The 20023-nt window shown below is 41.3% G+C and overlaps 1 protein-coding gene across 1 annotated transcript in view; it reads right to left on the reverse strand.

Moving 5' to 3' along the window:
* Positions 1-3512: 3512 nt before the first annotated feature.
* Positions 3513-20023, reverse strand: part of TUBGCP3 (tubulin gamma complex component 3) — a 52442-nt gene continuing 35931 nt past the window's right edge. The window contains exons 12-22 of the mRNA XM_084495341.1: positions 19814-19924; positions 19313-19421; positions 14345-14534; positions 12376-12511; positions 11895-11963; positions 10594-10729; positions 7990-8078; positions 7722-7853; positions 7147-7287; positions 6365-6481; positions 3513-4666 (exon numbers count right to left, since the gene is read on the reverse strand). Of these exons, the coding sequence (XP_084351467.1) occupies positions 4508-4666; positions 6365-6481; positions 7147-7287; positions 7722-7853; positions 7990-8078; positions 10594-10729; positions 11895-11963; positions 12376-12511; positions 14345-14534; positions 19313-19421; positions 19814-19924 (1389 nt within the window). The 3' untranslated portion in view covers positions 3513-4507. The remainder of the gene's footprint in view (positions 4667-6364; positions 6482-7146; positions 7288-7721; positions 7854-7989; positions 8079-10593; positions 10730-11894; positions 11964-12375; positions 12512-14344; positions 14535-19312; positions 19422-19813; positions 19925-20023) is intronic.

The raw sequence follows: 20023 nt of genomic DNA on the forward strand, positions 1-20023 counted from the left end.
TAAACAGTCTGTCTTTCCTCACTTTGTAGAGTAAGCCGTGATGTTTGGTCTTGCCTTCATGTGGAATGTACTTTCCTAAGTTCTCAGCTCTTGCTCAGAGATGCCAAAAAGCCATGCGTGAATCAGGAGAGCTCAGACACACCAGCCGCTCCAACCTTGTGTTCCTTCCACTGCTGGCTGCATTGGCAGTGGCTGGTTGGGGTTGAGCTTACAGCTTGTGTGAGCTCCTGGGAGTCCTCTCCCCCAGCAGCTCCACACATGGTTCTGTGCCAACACACAGAAACCCTCTGCCAGATGCTTGTGAGTGGTGAGAGGAGACAAGTGCCATGCAGTAACTGCATGTTTGAGCTGCGTTCCCTGCTACGCAGAGCTGAGGAGGAATACTGGAGTATCACACAAGAGCCGTTCTCTTCTGCCTTTGGTTGCAGATGTTGCTGCTACTTCTGACTTAGTCTAATTCTTCTCAGTGAGATCCAGGTTTTGAAGCCTGGAGTGATCACAAGGGTAATTCATGAAATAGTCCCTTCCTTTGAGAGCTGCCAGGCCACACCCAGGAGGTCACCTGGCTCCTGTGCAGCTGCTGCTGCTGAAGTCTACCAAAAGAAGTAATGCCAACTTTTTCCAGCAGTTGGATACTGCTCTTCAGCTTCATGAGCATCCCAGGAGCACGTTATAAATGTCAATTTCCTGAAAGCCTTACATATTTGTTTTTTTTGTTATTTTCTTCCTCTCAGAAGCTCAGTGTTGCCCCTCTACTGCTGTGGGTATCTCCACCTATGCGTGAAGCTCATATCCTTCCATCATGTCCTTCCATTACCAGCAGTTCTTCTCTCATGCAGCCTATTGCAACATGGAAGGAAATTTTTCAGCTCAAGATGTGCACTAGAAAACCATGCATGTCCTCCATTTTGGCAGAAGCCTGCTTACCCTGCCTCTCAGCTTGCTCCACTCCCTGAGCCTTAGTGGGACCACAGGGCAAGTTGTCACTCTTCATTCGCTTCACAGAATACACATTTAAAGTCCATCTTTTGTTCGCGTGGGATAGAAAAGACTGCTTCCTGCTGCTGCTTTGCCATGCACAAGAGCAGTGGGACCTGTTGATGGCTACGCGCATGGCTAGTTTTCTACCAGTGTGCGCCTCCAAGAATTTGCAAGAACTCACAAACATGCGAGACTGACTCATTTCCTTCAGGTACTGGTGCTAAGAAAACCTCAGAGCTGCAGATCATAAAGACGCAGAAGAACAATGTGCAGCTGTGGTGCTGGCTGTCCCAGGGTCCCTGCTCCTTTCTGGTGGCTTTGGGCTACCCAGTGAAATGACTGCTGAAGAAGAGACGAGTGCTGCTCCGCTCATTCCCTGCCAGGCGTTCAGAAGGGTCCTCTCCATCTGCCAGTCAGATGCACACAGAGCACGGTGAGGACTCTTCCCCAGGTACACGTAATGCCAATGCAGACTTAGAAGAGGGTGCTATTGCCCAAGAAATTGAAGTTCTCAGTAACTGCTTCCATCTACTTTGAGTATTTCCCTGCAGAGCTGGTTGGGTTATTCCATAGCCCAGCTTTTAATTATAAATGCATCAGGTCGCGCTTGGAGTTGCCTGGAAAAGAGGAGGCTGAGGGGAGACCTCATCGCAGTCTACAGCTTCGTCATGAGGGAAGCTGCAACAGGGGAGGTTCAGGCTGGATGTCAGGAAGAGGTTCTTCACCAAGAGGGTTGTCGCACACTGGAACAGGATCCCCAGGGATGTAGTCACGGCACCAAGCCTGTCAGAGTTCAAGAAGCGTTTGGTCTGTGCACTTAGTCACATGGTCTGAATTTTTGGGTAGACCTGTGTGGTGCCAGGAGTTGGACTCAATGATCCTTATGGGTCCCTTCCAACTTGGGATATTTCATGATTCGGTTTTCTACTCTGCTTTGAAGTCTTTGCTCTTTATGTAGTTTATTATCACAGTATCAACTCGATTGCTGAAAATATGCCACCAAAGAATAGCCATAATTTCCTAGTCTCTCATTCACTGAATTGAAATCTTGCCTACATACGTTGATCCAAGGAGGATCCATTACAGGAAAACAAAAAACATGAAATAGTTTGAGTCCTGTTTCATGAATAAACCTGTTAATATAGTTCTTTCCATGCCTAAAAGAGGATTGGAAGTAGATACTGTTCAACTTCTGATCCATTCTCTTGATATGAATCTGGCCATAACAGTAGAGGGCCAAAAGATGATTAGAAGGTTCACATATCTATCCGTAAATCTTTTTCATTGTTCCATTTTACTTGAAAAGGGGACTACTGACTTCCTCAAGGTGTGGCTACTACTCCACCACTGATGAGTTTCAGCTGTAGGATCTGAAACAAACTGTAGATTGAAAGAAATGTTAATGCTACAAGTTATGGGGTAAAGACATGACTCCACCCACAAAGGAGCAGTGAGGACGAGGGTAGGTGGGGGAGCCTGATCACACCCTGTCCCTGCTGGCCCAGGTATTCTGTGCCTTGTGTTCAAAGTGCTCCTTCCCCTCAGTGTGGCCGGCAGAGAGAGCAACCAATGACTCTTCCCAATCAATGGATTTCTGTGGAATCACCCCAAAATGATTGCTCTCAGCTTGATAGCTACCATAGAGTTTTCTGAGTCCTGCTGCAATAATTTTAGCAGCAAAGAGGACTAAACTTTCTTCTAGATTTTGTCCTCTAGCTTTGATGTTTATGCTAGATCTCTGGCCTGTGGATTGTCTGATGACATACAGGGTCGTGTAACACATCCCTCAAGGAAGTGGGGAAAAGAATATTAATGCAGTCAAATTTTTGAGTGATTTTGGTGGAAGAAAGGTATTGGTCAAAACACAGTCCCATAACCTTCTTAGTTCTCTCAGACTTTGTAAGAATACTACACTCCCAACACACACACACCAAAACAGAGTATTCCTACCTGTAAAGCAACTCAGGACACGATGCCGAGTTCTGAATCCTCCAGCTTTCCTCTGGCACACCAATTATCACTTGCTTCAGGGTCCGTATTTTCTTACAGCTGAAATGCTGCCTGCAAGTACTCCCTTGAATCTAGGTGCACTGACAGGTTCTTTAAGGGGCCCAGGGTTACCTGCTTCATTAAACAAAAGCCAAGAGCCCCAAGGCCTGCACTGTAACGTTTTGGGGACCACTGCTTCCACCAGCACCAGAATCCTGGAAGGCAAACTTGATAGTTCAGAGCTGAAAGTTTTATGCATCATTCCCAGGGGAGTTCACCTCCCTTGTCACCACATCCAGCCTTGCCTCAACAACCTGGCTGTTGCCGCTGCTTCCCAGGGATTTGAGAAGGGTAAAGACAAAAAAAGGCCACAGACTTGTTTCACCTGAGGGGAACTATTCATTAACAAATTGCACACAGCTGTAAGTACAGATAATACTAGTACCAAAAGACTGCAGTGCAGAATCCATAGGTGAATACCCCCTGCTTCCTTGCCCTGTCAAAGAATCATAATCTGTTAATTACAAAAAGCAAAACAAATGTTTGAAAGATAGTTGTGTATTTATTTTTCTAAGCTTGTACTTGTGAAACATAATAAATGACCTGATAGAATGACAACTTTGCAAAAGAAGAACCCCTCCTCTCCCCAGCATCTGGACAGCAATATATAAATATTTACAATGAAAAAATAGGCAAGGGAAGAGAATGAAGTCAACATTACCCAATTCAGTTTGCTTCTACACATCAGATTTTGAACATTAATTATTTCAATCCCTTCAGTCTTAACTGACACTTTCCCTTTATTGTACTGAGGCTTTAACTTCTGTTCTGTGTTAGATCTTCTGTGCAATAGATTCACTCCTGGCTCTGTTTCTATAGGTTTCTCCTGTACAGGAACCACATAATTTACCTATTAGATTTTTTTTTTATTTCAAATTGTAAACCTTGAAAACAAAGAAAAAATTAAATATAAGTCTATGTCTCCAGATACAAAGTTTCTTACACAGTCAAACACATCACAAAACTGAAAATCAGCATAATGAAATGCTGGATAGCTTCGTAATGAGGACATTAGGTCTGTGTCCTGATCTGTTGGCTTTAACAAAAGCTCTTTTCAAATAGAACAATTACATATAGAAAAAATAACCTTCTTATTTTCTTGTTAAAAAAGGAAATGATGCCTTCTAAAACAAAAGAAGTGATTTCCTCAACACAAATATAAGTTAGTGGAGAGAGCTTACAAAGCCTCAAATAAAATTGGCATTTGTTTAAAAGGATGACCTAAGGATGATTCGAAGAGGTTCAATAAGCCCATTGACTCTGATAATTCTATAAACGTTAGTGTAAAAAAAACAACTACTTTTTTTGCTCTCTGCTATATAGTGTCACACGATCACATGACTGAAAACATGTTGTCTGCAGAAATGGTGGACACCTATCACGCACGATTTGGTTTTATTACGTCAACACTGATTGCCTTGTCCAACAAGAGGTTCAACATCCTTCGGATACCGAGGTGCAGTCCTTAGCAGTTGTCTCACATGTGTGAGCTCCGTCTGCCTCTAGTGCCCAAAGACATACGAAGCCTTGGTTCTCTTGCTTTATAATGTTCATTGAAGTCCAGTCTAAAGCTAAGAAATCGAAGGCTTTCATCAGAACTGGTTGTCAGCAAGACCAAGAACTGCTGGACGATTCCCTGAATGAGAAAGAAAAAACAATGAGACCGCTAAGGTGACATCAGCGGTGTGTTTTGCACAGGCATGCCAGGTGGTGTCTGAGCCTGGCAAGGAGGCAGAGGGAAGCCACAAAATGGCAAGCACAAGAATTTGTACTCAAATTTTAGCAATCAAGTTATGTGGGATTCACTCTTTCTCCAAAAAGCCTGTAACTTCATTTTATCTTCAAACTTCTGCCACACACACTTCATGCTTTCAAACAGATCACCCCACTTGCCCAGCCGGGACTCTCCAGTCTGGCTTCTGGGCTGGAGAGGAGCACCTCTGTGCTCCTGCCATTTTTGGGAGACATTCAGGACACAACCTACCCAAACAGGCAACCTTATTGTTCTTGTGTTGCAGGTACAATGCAGGCCAGCCCAGCATTAAACCACTGCTTGTTTAAAAATACGCATCTGATGTATGCTGTGCTAACCAAGTAGCACCCCAGAACAGCAAAGCACCTGCAGAGCTGGGCTAGGCTAGATACCTCAAGCAGCTTTTACTCGGGACTTGCACTCAGGAAGCTGGAGGCACATTTCTAGCCCAGGGGCTGCAGGAGCTCCACAGCATGCAGGAGAGCACACAGCTTTGGGGGAGTGGGACAGCTCACTTCAAGAGCTTATTCCTGATCTCCACTAAATACTAATGTGAGCGTGCCTAGAATTAGGCACGTCCCATTTACTACCTGCTTACTTCCAAAGATGACCAAGGCTGGCCAGGAAGGCACCACATGAAAAAGCTGGCCTTTTAAAAAGCCCTATTCAAAAATAGGGCTGTTGCAGGGTCTGCTGCAGTCCAAGCTGGATTGGATCTACAAAAGGTACGTTGCCAACTTGTAGCAGTCCCACTGAGCACACAAACTACAATCTATTCTAGCCTACAACTCTTAAGGTATTTGGTTGCATTTTTGCTGGGAGGGAGAACTGCAGTATTTGGATATAGGAGGGAAATTCTTCCCAGATCTGAAGTTCTCATATCAAAGCTTAGGATATCTACAGCTGCCAACAAAAGCCATCAGTATTTCTATTTCTGTTTTCCTCCAAAATTCCACGTGAACTACCTCTTTTGACAATGCAGCACTTCATTCAGGACGGCTATAGCTTGGCAAAGCTACACTCAATACAGAAATGGATTTGGTGGAAACCATCAGATAGAAGGGCTGGAAAATGCTGTGCACATGCATGTACAGGTGCTAAGTCATGACTACAACTGCTATTAAGAACCTAGCTTAGTTTAACAAGCTAAAAAACGAAAACGTGGGTAACAACCCAGCAAAACCACTCCAAGCTCGTTTATTTAGCTAGGGAAACAATGCATACTTACATGTTTACTACATTTAAATGTGTATTTACAAATATTAATTAATAAAGAAAGGATAGGAAATATTGACAACAAGCAGACCCTACAGCTTTAAGTCAAACTCAGAATCAACATCATAAAAAAAGGCCTAACTTCAGGTTTACTGAAGGCGATAAATAAGAGTAGTTAAAAGTCTTACTACACCACATCACAAATTTCTCATGTGTGAAAGCCACGAGAAGGGTTAGGGGGAAGGTCCTGGGTTTCAGTTGACCTGGGCTTTAATCCTGAATAGCTGCTGTGGCACACAGTGCTGTGTCCTCTCTTTCTAACTAACTTATTGTCCATATTAAAAAAAAAGAATAGCTAAGGGGTACCTGGTAAAAATGAGTGAGTATTCGCAGCTGCGAGCACATTTTGGGTATTGAGTCTTGAAATTCTTTTATCCTCTTGTTCTCTTCTTCTTCTTCTGATGCAGTTACACCCCATTTGCCCTAACACAGACAAAATGAGTAAGAAGTCAAACATTACACAACAACTGGATCCACCTTCTGCCTGGCTGAACCATCATGCTCACACAAACCAAACATCGCCACGGAGAGCCAAATGTGGAGCTTCTAATACTGACATTATCTCTCCCCTTGGTGGCTGTACAGCACATGAAAATATTCAAGGTGTGTAAATAACATTCCTCCTCTGGAATGGCAAGTTATAGAAGTTGTTCTCATGTTCTTCACAGAAAGACTGCCATTACTAAGGAAAACTGAGACAAGCAAAGCCAGTGAGTCTCCCACCAGCCCTGCACATCCCACGGCCTGGCAGTATGGAGGCAGGCATGCAGCTATGGCATTCTTTGCAAGAAGGTTCAGAATATTCAAGAATATATCATTTCCTTTACAGCCCTAAACTTCTTGTCCTCCAAAAAACACTGCAAAAATCTATTTACCTAGAGGTTTTGGGCAAGAGAGAAATTGAAAGTGACAGTCAGGGATTCTGTCTGAATACACTAGCTACTGATGATGACTTTTATGTTTATATCGATACATTTTTCAATTCTTTCGTAGCTGTAGATGACATTGAAAAACTCCATATGAGATATCAAAAGAGAAATATATCTGCCTCAATTCATTTTAATGTTTTAGGAATCTCTTTACTGTACCTCAAGCTCACGCTGTTTCTTCCTCTCTTCAAACTGTAGCCTCAGCTGCAACTCTTCCAAAGCAGCTCTGTACATTGCATCTTGGGCATTCTGGAGCTCAATGATCTGATCAAAAACAGCTCGAAGCTGGTTGAGAAGTACCTGGGAGGCAATTCAGCAACAAAACAATGTAAGGGCTCCACAGCAAAAGAGTTTTAAGTTACTACCACTCTTGAGAAATGTAAATTAAAATGTAAATTTTAAGTTATTTAAATTATTTTTAAATTTAAACGTAAATTAAATGTTCCCACACCCAACTGGAGAGGTTATTTTGCCAAGTTTCAAGTCAGTTATTGCATGACAATGCAGCTTCTTAGAACCAAAAGAAACTCACCAAAAGTGCAACAAGTTTCAAAATCAACATCTGTCAGTGTGTGCAAGGAGTAAGTGCACAGCCTACTGTAACAAGGTCTAATATGACAGGGAGAAAACTGACTTTTCCCCTTCCTCCTGTACCAAAAGGGAAGAATGTCCTAACCCTAACCCATAAGCCAAGATCACACAGATTACAACTTAACGCGAAGGAGAAGACTTACCCTAGAATCACTATCCAGCAAACACCGAGCTATGATCGTGTCCAGGAAAACTTCATGAGCTGCAATGATATGATCTAAGTCCTGAGCTTGCTGGACCTTGTTCCAGAGTTCATCCCACGAACATTCAAGCACCTGGAGCACAATGATTCAGGATTGGGCTGTTTTGATTTGCTAGATGACAAGCTCTTTGAAAGTTAAGACACACAACACATACAGAATATTAAAAGTATTTCATTTTTAAGCAACCAATTGTGTGGATAGAGTATACCTCAAATGTAATGTAATACTGCATTTGATGAATGAAATGGACCATTTCTGATGCCAGAACGTGACACTGATGCAGCACCCCAGAAAGCTCTGTAAAAAATCCAAAGAGATGGCATGTTAAAGACTGCAAGGACAGGCACAGCCATCAAACCAGCCTCATACTCTTTTTTTTCTACCAAATTGAATACATCATAAAACAGCCGCTAGTCTTGGATGGTAGCAGCAATATTGGCAGGCAACAGATGAGCAAGGAACATTGTACAATTAACTCCTAGAATACATTAGCCAAAGACCACACCAACTGTGTGCTCAGACTGCTGGAAACTTTCAGAGCATCATACAGTCAAAAAGACCCTTTCAGTCCCAAGGGACGAAAAGACAGTAAATGTTCCATGTTGTCTTTTGGCTGCAAATCTGAGGCCGCAGATCTGCTGTTGCTTCTGTGGTCCCTCATACCCCAAGTTCATAAGAGAGCCGGCATATTTTATATTACCATGCTGAGAACAAAAGAGAGGGTGGTTACAACAGGGGTAGGGAATTTGTGACTCAGGTTGCCCAGGCTCAACTTCCTGATCCACCAGAGACCCACAGATAAGTCACTGCTGGCCTCAGCTGTTAACATGTAAGACAGCACATCACTCATCCTTCAGGAATCAGGCAGATGTCCAAACAGAGGCATTCACTTCTAAAAAGCTGCCAAAGTAATTTACCAAGTTACATGACTTCTACAAAAGGAATTTTACATTCTTCTATCTAGGATGTTACAGAACCATCCAACGATCTGAATGACAGCACAACAAGGTACTCCGTTCTTTGTTTCTTATGCCTTTGCAGGAAGACTATCCCTAACGTATTTTATTGCATCTGCTTTAAATTGGGTCAATGAAAAAAAGTTCAGGACTGGCTACACAACAGAAATTCTTCAGCATATCCGAGCTGGGTACATCTGTAACTTCTTATTCAAATTCCTGATAGGAAAAGATCAAGCTTGACACTATGGTCTAGAAGAACTCCTTTAAAACATTAAAATCCCTAGCTGTTTGTTAGGGTGTTTTGGAAATGGTGAATAAAGATACCCTAGAAAGTCAACGTTACCTCTTGGTGACTGGAAAAAAAACAACACCCTGCAGCTGCTTCTCCTATCACTTACGGTTTTCCATTTACTGCGCTGTGACCAGAAGCGCAAGATACAATTCTGAAGGAAGAAAGAAAATAAAGCAACTTCTGCTTCTTTTCAAATCAGTGCTCGGGTGGACTCTCCAAGTGCTGCAGGAAAAAAAATAAATCTATCCACAGCTTCCAACCTAGACATGCCAGAGAGTGAGAAAGACTCCCGTCCCTCCAGGCAGAAGGCAGGTCTTTGTAAAACACACTCTCCTCTCTCAGAGGCACACACCCAGAAATAGAACAAAAGGCTTTTTCTGCCAACAATAGCTATAAGATCTTGACTAGCATTTTAAATACTTGTGTTAACTAAAAAGTAGCCAAAACTGAAGGTGACAAGCAACTGAGATTTCATCTCAGAAAGACTACAGAAGACTGTACCGTATCAAAGCATATGAAAGGCCTCCCAAACAGGTCTTCTGAGAATAAACAAAACTCTAGCAGTAGGAAACAGTTCCAGCCTGAAGACCCTCAAGTGACAGAGATGAGAATAAGACCTGTTAACTGTACCCTTGACTCAAAGGGAACAGAAGGAGCAAACACAGTAGACTGCTGGCTTTGAGTCAAACAAGCACTTGTTTGGGACAGGGAAATGACAGTAAAGTAATCCTATCTCACAGAAGCAGAAAGGCAACAGAAAGTCATCCCATATAGTCCCCGAGATCAGCCTTTCACACTGGAGCATCGTTTTAAGAGTTTATTTACCAGCAACTTCCTGAGGCCAAGGTGTCCACTCCCATCCAAACAGTTTCCAATTACAAAAACAAACATATTTTTGTTAACACTACTACACCACAAAGAATTGTAAGCCTCAACAGTTACTTTTTACCAAAAAAATATGTAGCTAGGTCAGAAAAGTCAAGATTAAGCCTGTACAAATGCTCAAAAAAACCCACCGTATTCTCAACTGAGAAGGGGGATCAAAAAGTCCCAATCCTTTAAGCACATGCCAGAGTCACTCTATACTCAAGAGCTTTTTTTGTTTCTGCTCAAACACCTGTTTGTTTTTATCTTAGCTTCTTCTGTTCTTTGCTAAATAAATGCAAAATGAACAAGTGAAGATAAAACTGGTAAATTTGGAAGTGTGTATGTGTGAAACTCAGTTCTTCCAGCAGAAGTAAAAGGGAGGCACAGGGTACAGATGGAAAGTCATCAAGGAAGATGAAGAAAAGGGGATGAAGGAGTAACAATCTTTTCAGAGACGTGGGATGTTTCATTTGCCCGTTGCTACAAAAACTCATAATCAAGGACTAAGTAACAGGAAACCTCCATATCCAGCAATGCTATTTCATCTTCATCATCATCTGTCATTAGCCAGTCAGTTAGAGCAACAAAATATAAAATTCCTCTGTAATAACAGACTTTACTTTAAATAGTTTAAAAATAACCTACAGCAATCTAAGTGCAGTTTACAAGTATGTCATCCACTCAGGCCTCTCACCTGGCATACTTTTCAAAAGCTTTGCGTTGCACATGTGTCCTTTCCATATATCAGTAAGAATATACTCCATTCGCTTCGCTCTCCAGAGGAAATTAAATACTCTCAGATAGTGGCTCATGCACTCACGTGTAAACACCTATAAAACGAACAAAAGATGACTACAAATTTAACAGAGACACCGTGTGTTTTGAAGGACAAAGAATATTTTTGCAGTCTTGTCTATTCTGACCCATGTAGTTTATCGGTAAATACTGGTAGAACAAATCCTTGGAAAGTACAGAGCTCCTAGGAAGACTCTCCTTCAAGACCTGAACCGAGTTATTTAACATTCAATAAAAGCACTGCTCTGGTCCAGAGTGCCCTTCAACTATGCCTGCTTACAACACTGCCATTTTATTTTTTCCAGTTTAACACCAAAAGGATTCCCACATTGTCACTGTTTTCACATTGCATTCCTAAGACTGAAGAAAAATGAAGTAGAAATGCATTACAGCTTGTTTTTCTATAAATTACTCTTCCACGTAGGCATAGCACTGCTCTGATGCTTTTGTCAGTTCCATTTCATTGAAGGCTGAGAAAGTACCAATGCATTTACTGTTCTACCAGCATGACAACTTAAAAAGGCATGAAAAAAAAAATTAGAAGTCCACATACTAGGACAAAATCATTTCTTAGGAGGTTTTGAGCACTTCCAATCCCATATGGGAGGAAATGTGATATAGAGTAAGCATAATAAAGACAAAACATTTCACTCTTTTCAAATTACACACATACACGACAATTCCTTTTGCTGGTCAGACTCACATTTTGATATTAGAATATCTTTACAGAAGCTAAATACATTCTGATCAATTGTGTTATTGATTCTATGAATATATTTGTTTTCTCAGTTGTTCCAATGAACATCTATGAAATTTTATTTAGGTAATACAAATAGGTTCTCTCCAAATACATTTTCTAGTTCCCTTCAAATTATCTCAAAGCAGCTGCTACAGCCTAGTAATAATGGCAGAAGAGGAGCACTCCATTTATTAAGTACGTGCTAAAATCTCTGCTGGAACAAATTCATTACTGATTTTCAGTAATTCATGTTTTAAATGTAGCTTTTCAGCACTCAATTGTAATATAGAAGAACAGAGATTTTGGCTTACGGTTTATATAGCGAGTGCATCCTTGATGCCAAAAAAAGGGGTCTATCCGATCATACACTTCAGAATAAAAAGGATATTTCAACAACAAAATATTTAGCAATCCAGTTCAGCATAGGAGACATGTTCACAACCAGCAATATACAACATTACCGTTGCTATTGGTCCGTCAACGTGATAGTCTAAGCTGAAGACATCCCATCCAGTGTCCCCAGGAGACACCTGTATTTAAAAGATACGCTACTTTTAGTGAATAACCAGAGCGTGCTAGTGCTCAAGAGTTGCTTATTCTTCTATTCCTCGAAGACCATGAAAAACCAAGCATTCACTTCAATACAGGATACAGGAGTTTGTCACCAAAAGCAGCAGATTAAGCCAAAATAAACCTTGACACAAGGATGGGATATATCTCACCCAACTGTTGATGTTTTTAAGATAGGAAAAGAAGACTTATTAAGTGAGGTTTACATAATTCAGAGTAAGCTTCAGTGGAAAAAGAGGGGACAAAATGGTATTTACCACATGCACATACCAAAATTTTGTTTCACATAGATTTGTGTCCTCACGCACATACACACAGAATGTAACTTTATTCATTTATGTTTCATATGAGAGTCACCAAGATGCAACTGACCTCCAGAAGTCGAACATCCAATCGTTTGAGAATCTCAGGATTATCGAACTGCGCATTAGTTGCCCTCACTGCTGTTTCAAGAATTCCAGTCAGGTTATGCTGGTATAAGGTTGTAGCTGGTCGTGCAAGCTCAGGCCTGGAAGTTATGAAACAAAAAGTCACAGAAGCATGGAATATTCTGAGTTGGAAGGGACCCACAAGGATCACTGAGTTCAACTCCTGGGTCTGCACAGGACCACCCAAAAATTAGACCACATGCCTGAGAGCGTTTGCCAAGCACTCCTTGAACTCCAGCAGGCTCAGTGCTGCGATCACTGCCCTGGGGAGCCTGTCTCAGTGCCCAAGCACCTTCTGGGTGCAGACCCTTTAACTAACCCCCAGCCTGACCCTCCCCTGTCCCAGCTCCATGCCATCCCCTCGGGTCCTGTCGCTGTCCCCAGAGAGCAGAGCTCAGCGCCTGCCCCTCCGCTCCCCTCATGAGGGAGCTGCAGGCCGCCATGAGGCCTCCCCTCAGCCTGCTCTGCTCGGGGCTGAGCAAACCAAGGGGCCTCAGCTGCTCCTCACACCTCTTCCCCTCCTGACCCTTCGCCATCTTTGTAGCCCTCTTTTGGACACTCTCTAATAGTTCTATATCCTTCTCACACTGTGGTGTCCAAAACGGCACATGCTACTTGAGGTGCGGACACACTGGTGCAGAATAGAGCAGGAAGAAAAAATGCATTTCCCTCAACTGCCTAGGAGTGCTGTGCTGGCATGTTACTGAGATACTCTGCAACAGCAATTTGTTACTAACTGCAGCACACAGTGAAACACTTTCCTGAAAATTTTAAAACCTCTCATATTACTGTTTCAATCTTAACCACAAAGCAAATCAATGATCAAAACATTTCTGTCTATTTGTGTGCAGCTATATAGCTGAACATCAGCACGAGAAGTAAATTAATCCCGAATTAATGCCACTCATTTCAAGTTACCAGGGTTGCTAGCATAGCTATTCTGACATTTGAGTTGCATTTGTATCTAAAATGAGGCAGATTTACTCATTAGCACAGCACACTAATTTTATTTCACAATTTTGGGATACTTAACTGATAGCAGTCTCATGGGGTTAGAACTGCTGACAAAAAAAAACACCACCACCTCCACGCAACTTAAACTTTCCAAGGAGCTGCAACATGCAAGTAGCAAATGCCTTGCAATCCTCTCCCCCATCAGCACTGGAAATCCCCTCACTATTTTTACCTCACATGTAATACCAGCACTACATACCCGACCTTGTTCTGCTTCACCCTGTTTTTCACTTAAAAAAGCCTGGTCACGTACAAACAAGTTAATGGAAGCTTTATTGCAAAGCCTGCCTTCTAGTCCAAAGGAAAACTTTGCAAAGGACCTTTCTAGTAGACTAAGTTTTATCAGAAGCACCAGCATGTAGAAGCAGCCAGCTGGCAAATACACACAATGTACTGAAACTGATACTTGCAGGTACACTTGAGTGCTTAAAACAGAGGCTGCTGATGCATCAATTAAATTTTAAAAATGCACTGAGAGGTTCTGACACAATGTTTTACACCAAACGCATACAAAATATAGAAGCATAACATTCAGAACAATACTAACTCGTGACATCAAGAGTACCAGAAACGGAACTTTTCGGCTTAAATTTGCTGACAGGAGGAAGCAAAGTGCAAACATCCTTGGGGCTGTCACAAACTCACTGTAAAGCTACGTTAGTACAGCTTTTCAAGACACTGCAAAAATGGTACTGTATGTACTTCCTACCAAAAAGAACAAAATTTCAGCCTCAGGGTCAAAGAAACTCAACCCCAAATAGAAATTAAAAGATGTTCAAGTAAACCACTGAGTAGTAAGATAATTAAGGTGTCCTCTTCTGAGCAAAACAGTTTCTATGCTAATGATGCATACTTGGGAGCATCAAAAATTCAACATAATTACCCTTCTAAACTCTTACTTGAGCAAGTCCATTAAGTGCCTGATAAAATCTCCTTGACCAAGTAGTAAGTAGCGTCTCATGGCCTGCATGTGTTCCAGTAAGTTGTACTTCTTATTAAGGACATCCAGCAGGTATTTGCTGGTCTCAAAATAAGCTGCGTCAATTTTCTCCTGAAATGCATTTTCCAGATCTGTGAACAAATCAGCAGCTAGAAAAGAAATCAGAATTAAATTAGTGTTTTTTCAAAAAAAAAAAAAAAGAGGCAAACAAGCTTTGAAATTGAAACATACCAGCAGAGAAATTGCTATTTATTCTCATCCACTCTATTATACATTAGGCATAGCCAAAGTGAAAGCAAGTCTAAAGCAGCCCGTAGCTCTGCTTTTAATTTGTACTCAGCCTGTACTTTCCCATACGAACTCATTATTTTATCACTTCTACATAGAAAGTAAATTTCTTTTAGTTTGCTGAAATTTTTCAGTTTACAGAATCAAATTATTTAAAAGGCATCAAAAAGAGCAGAGTTAGAGAAAAGTGTTGGTGGAGGCAGATCTAAATTAGAAGTCACTTTTAAGGGCAGGAGAAAAAAATCTTCTAAGAATCACTCAAAGCATTCAACAGAAAAGAGTTCCCACACAGAAGTCAGAAAGAGAGAGGAGGGAATATGTTTGCATTGTCTGGGGGGCAGTCAGCAACCTGGTGTTTTCTTCTCCACATATAATGTGTGGCAATTTGGGGGCAGAAGGTAGGACATAACTGTTTAGTAGGGAGCGTGTACAAGTACAAGCTTGTTAAGAAAGGGATTATAACAATGCTGTTATGAGATACAAGAAGAAAAGCATGGCTTCTTCAGGCAACATGGAGCAAAACTCCAAATACTGGACTGCCAGGTGGCTTACCTACCTTCCACAGCATTATATACTCTCATTTTCAAGTTTTTAATTCTACAGCAATTGCACTAAAAGGTAGAAACTAAAGGTCCAGGCACCAAATGAGTGTAAGACCACATGTTGCCTGCTCAAGGATTAGTTTCAACCCATACTGCAGACATTAAAAATTAGAACCAATTTTGACCTGTTGTTCTGCTGAGATTTATCATCAACTAGTAAACTGCTTTTAAACTAAGTAAATGAACAATTATTCTAACAAAGAATTCACTGTTTATTGAGGGAAACACCTCACAGTGTCTGGTTCAATGACTCACTGAGATTTCCAAACTCTCATTGAATAACCTGTAAAGCTCTCCATGGGACATCAAGTGCAAGCACATGCAGAGCATTCACACATATGCTACTTGTAAATAAGCATTGCTATGCTCAAGTTCCCTACACCAGCAGAGTACTACTTGGTCAGGTGAAACACATGAAACTTAGGAAATGTGAGAACTAATACAGACCATAGGTAAGGAGTCCCCAAAGTACTCTTTCTCCTGTCACTGACAGCAAACCAGGAGAGACAAATACCTCACCAAAGTCTCTGCTCACTCTGATCAAGGCAGAAGTCTGGTGTGATTTGACAAAGCAACTCTTGTATTGCTCACATAAGGAAGCACATAGCAACACCATACCCATGGCTGGGAGAAAGGGATAACTGTTAGCTGGTGCAAACACATTTGTCTCACTGGTACAAATGCACTTGTCTCACTGCTATGGGGCAACTTGGCATTAAGAAAGTCCAGTCAAGTCCAGTTTTCTTCTAGCCTCTCCCCATCAGCAGATCCTGGCCTCTTAGCTGCTGTCTTCAAAGGATGAGTTTAAACGTGGCTGCTTGCACACACAGAGGTGTCAGCCATTTGATGTGCCTCATGGCTGGCTTTAGAGGAGAAAGGAAGAACTTCCAGAAGGGGAAAGTTAAAAGAGGAGTTTCACAGAGAGATCGCAGTAAGCTACAACACCCCAATGATCTGTTCCTGAATGTCTTTTCACAGGATGCTGAGAGCCTGAGAGCCAAAGCAGGAACAAACTAGCCTGCAGTTTGCCTGCATAGCTGTAACCCATCATCTCTGCATACACACACACCAGCACAGGCAATGCACCATCCCTATTTCAAAAAGGTTGCTTTCATCAACAAAAAAGAGGCCTAGACACAAGTTTTTAAAGCTGTGTAAATTTATCTCTGGGCACAGCGGAAGACAGAAAGTGGGTTTGGAAAGCAAAAAGCAAACAGCACTGACAGGTCTACGAGTTGCTACTGAATGTAGTGGTCTTGGGCAAATCCTGGTTGAGAAGTTCCCAAGCTTGAGGTTGGAGTGCCAGCTTCTACTCTGTCCTGCACCTCTGGCTTCCTGTTTTTAACACAGGTTCAGACGGTAGCTTTTTTTTTATACCATTCTTACTTCATCATCAAAAGAAAACCGAGGAAAGACAAGAAGTTTAAAACCATAAGCTCACAAAGTTGAATAAAGGGAAGTGTTAAGTCCTCCAACTGGGGAGGAACCACCCCAGGCATAAGGACGCGCCAGGAGCTACCCAGTAAGAAAGCTGCCTGACAGAAAAGGGGGTCAGGGTCCTGGTGGACATCAAGTTGAACATGAGCCAGCAATGTGCCATAAAAAAGGCACATTTATCCTAGAGTGTATTAGGCAAAGTATTGCCGCCAGGTGGAGGGAGGCAATCCTTCCCCTCTCTTCATCTCTGGTGAAGCCAAACCTGTAAGTACAGTGTGCCCAGTTCTGGGCTCCCCAGTACAAGGGAGACATGGCCATACTGGAGAGAGTCCAACCAAGGGACACAGAAACAATGAGGGAATTGGGGACACCTTTCCTAGGGTGAGAGAGGTGGCAATTTTAATCCTACAGGAGAAGGCTCAGAGTGCACCTCAACGTCTTTGCACCCACCCCTTCAGGAGGGTGCAAAGATGATGGAGCAAAGAAGATGGAGCCAGGCTCTTTGTAATGGTACCCAGTGACAGGACAAGACACAACAGACACAAACTGAAACTGAGGAGCCCTTTGAACATCAGACAGCCCTTCTTCACTATGCAGATAGAGGTTTCCCAGATCTGGTTGTCCTGTCACGTTCCTTGGAGATTTTCAAAACCTGCCTGGACATAGTCCTGGGCAATCTGCTCAAGCAAGAGGTTGAACCAGGTGACCTCCAGAGGTCCTTTCCCACCTCAACCATTCTGATTTTGTGATTCTGCAAGTTAAGATTCCAAAGCAAGTTAAAATTACAACCAAAACCATGAAACGTTCAGAATTAAAGTGAGAAAAAGCACCCAAATTCAGTCTGGCACTCTATCCTTCTGTCGTTTTATTATAAGTAATTATCTGAAGAGATGCTCAGTTTGTTGTCAGATGGCACAAACAAGGAGGACAGGATGCATTTCCAACATTGACATAATCAATGTGAGAGAAACACAGACAAAAAAAAAAAATCAGAAAAGCACGGCCATAAGCTCTGAGTAAAGCAATAAAAGTAGTGTATTCCAATAATGTTTTTGCCTTTTTCAGGAGTGACTGGCAAGATGATGTTTCAAATGCTTTTACAGCCCTTATTCACCTCAGCCTGACCTCCTCTCTGCAATTTAAGAGCAGCCAGTTGACTAGGCAACCACTGGTACAAGAGAAAAAACACCCACCCCACAGCATTAGATGGAATCTTCTTGCAGACACAAATGTGATTTTATTATTAGAACAACTTTCATACATATGCCCATGTTAAAATGCTGCACTGTGAAGAGTTAATAGAAAAACTAATCCAAGGTTCATCATAAAAAAAATAAAAGAAAAAAAGAAAAAAGAAGAACCTCACAAAGCCAGGGTTTTAAGTTAGCTATAATAACGTTGTATTTGAGAGCAGGAACAACACAAAGTATCGTACAAGAGGTCAAAAAGTGCAAAGAAAGATGTTCTTAGAAAACTAAGTAAAGAACTAGATTGAAAAATACTTGGCTAATGCATTTAACAAAAGCTGTATATACTAGCAGGACATCACTATGCTTCTAGAACCTACGTATTCAATAGCATCAGAGAAATTATCACAGTCATCTACAGCTTAACCATTAGACTCTCCTCGGTATATTAAGTAAGTTACAGGAAGTTAAAGTGAAATATCATTTCACCAGAAGAAACTTTCTCCCTGATGTAGCAGCATCATAGGCATTACCTTACCTTCTTTGCTAATTTTTAAAACCTCTAAAACAAGTACTTCCTATGGGTATTTGCTGTCTTTCATCATAACAATGCTAACTTGACTGTAAAGAATATGCCAAAGATTAACTATAAATGGCATATAAACTCACAGATTCATCATCAGATTCCTAAAAGCACTACTTGCAAAGACAAAGACAGGCAGCAGGAATGCTGCCCTGTCTGTTCCCGTCTTAAGCATTTGAACTGAAATTTCTTCTAAATAATAGGAAATAATCTGAAGGAAGTCTGGAATTAAATTGATTTGGTTTCAATGTTCAAAAACCAGCCACTTCAATTTTAAATAAAATTCCAAAATGATTTTACAAGCCTCACACATACTCAATTTTCTTTTGGTGTATTATAGCGGTAGAATGAATTTACAGAAAGGCTTCCCTCCTGACTGCTTTTACTGTTCATTCTCTTATTTACATCTAATGGGTTTTTGTTGTTTTTTTTTAATCACAGAATTAATTTACGCTATTCTTCTAGAGTATTTGATGAGGAGGTGTCTCAAGTACTACATTCTCACAGAGGGACTCAAGAACATCCCTGCTCTCATCCTACCCACCCACCTGAAGTCATTTGAAAGCAGGCTGATCGTGCCTGGTTTCATTCAGAAACCCAGTACATTAACAACCACCCAGCAAACCTATTAAGAAAATTAAGCATGCTCATCTTCACACGTTTTCTGTAAAATGCAAGTAGCCATTTAAAAGCTATCTTACAAAGGCAAACAGGAGGGACTTTTGTACTCCTTTCCACCCCACTATCAAAAATGTCAGCTTATAGTCTAAACCACATATTGTACAGAGTTCTGTTCAAAGGGAAGAAGTTGACCAACACTGATACCCTACCTCCTTTTGAAGATTCTGCAGACTTTGCCACAGCAATCATCTTTGTGGATGGAGTTTGGTCATGACAAACTTGATGCAAGAAGTTTATGGATTTTCCTATAAGGAGGACCTGAAAATGAGAGGTTTTTTTTATTTTAATTTTAATAGCGACTTGCAAAAGCTAACAAAAAAGCCACCCACAACCAGCAGGACAACACAGTATTTTGTCACATTTCTTCAATCCTAGCTTTACAATCCCAACCACAGAACTTCACTGCCAACACAAAACACTGTGAAACACAAACATTTACCCCCTCAAGATCTCCTTAAACAAAGATTATTGCCAAAGAATGGAAAAAAAATAAACACAGTCTTATAGTCTTCCTCAGCAAATAATTCTATTAACTTTGATATTCTTAAGATGAATATGTACTGATAAATTTGGTCTCCATTTTCTTAATAAGAACCTAAATAGCAGCACAGACAAACAAATCATCAGAAAATTAATTTTTGAATACATACCTTTTTTGATTGCTCCATTGTAATAAAAGAAGGGATCATTGATTTCCTCAAAGTGTATTTGTCATGCCACAATCTATCAGTTTTCACTGTAGGATCCGAAGCCACAAAAAACTGTAGATTGAAATAAATATTTAAAAGAGGAAGGTAAACTCTCTCCCCGTTTTTCATTTGTGAACTACGAAAACTGAAAAAAAAAAATATTTCTTAGTT

Source organism: Aythya ferina (assembly GCF_964211825.1).
Source record: "Aythya ferina genome assembly, chromosome: 1".
Lineage (NCBI taxonomy): Eukaryota > Metazoa > Chordata > Aves > Anseriformes > Anatidae > Aythya > Aythya ferina.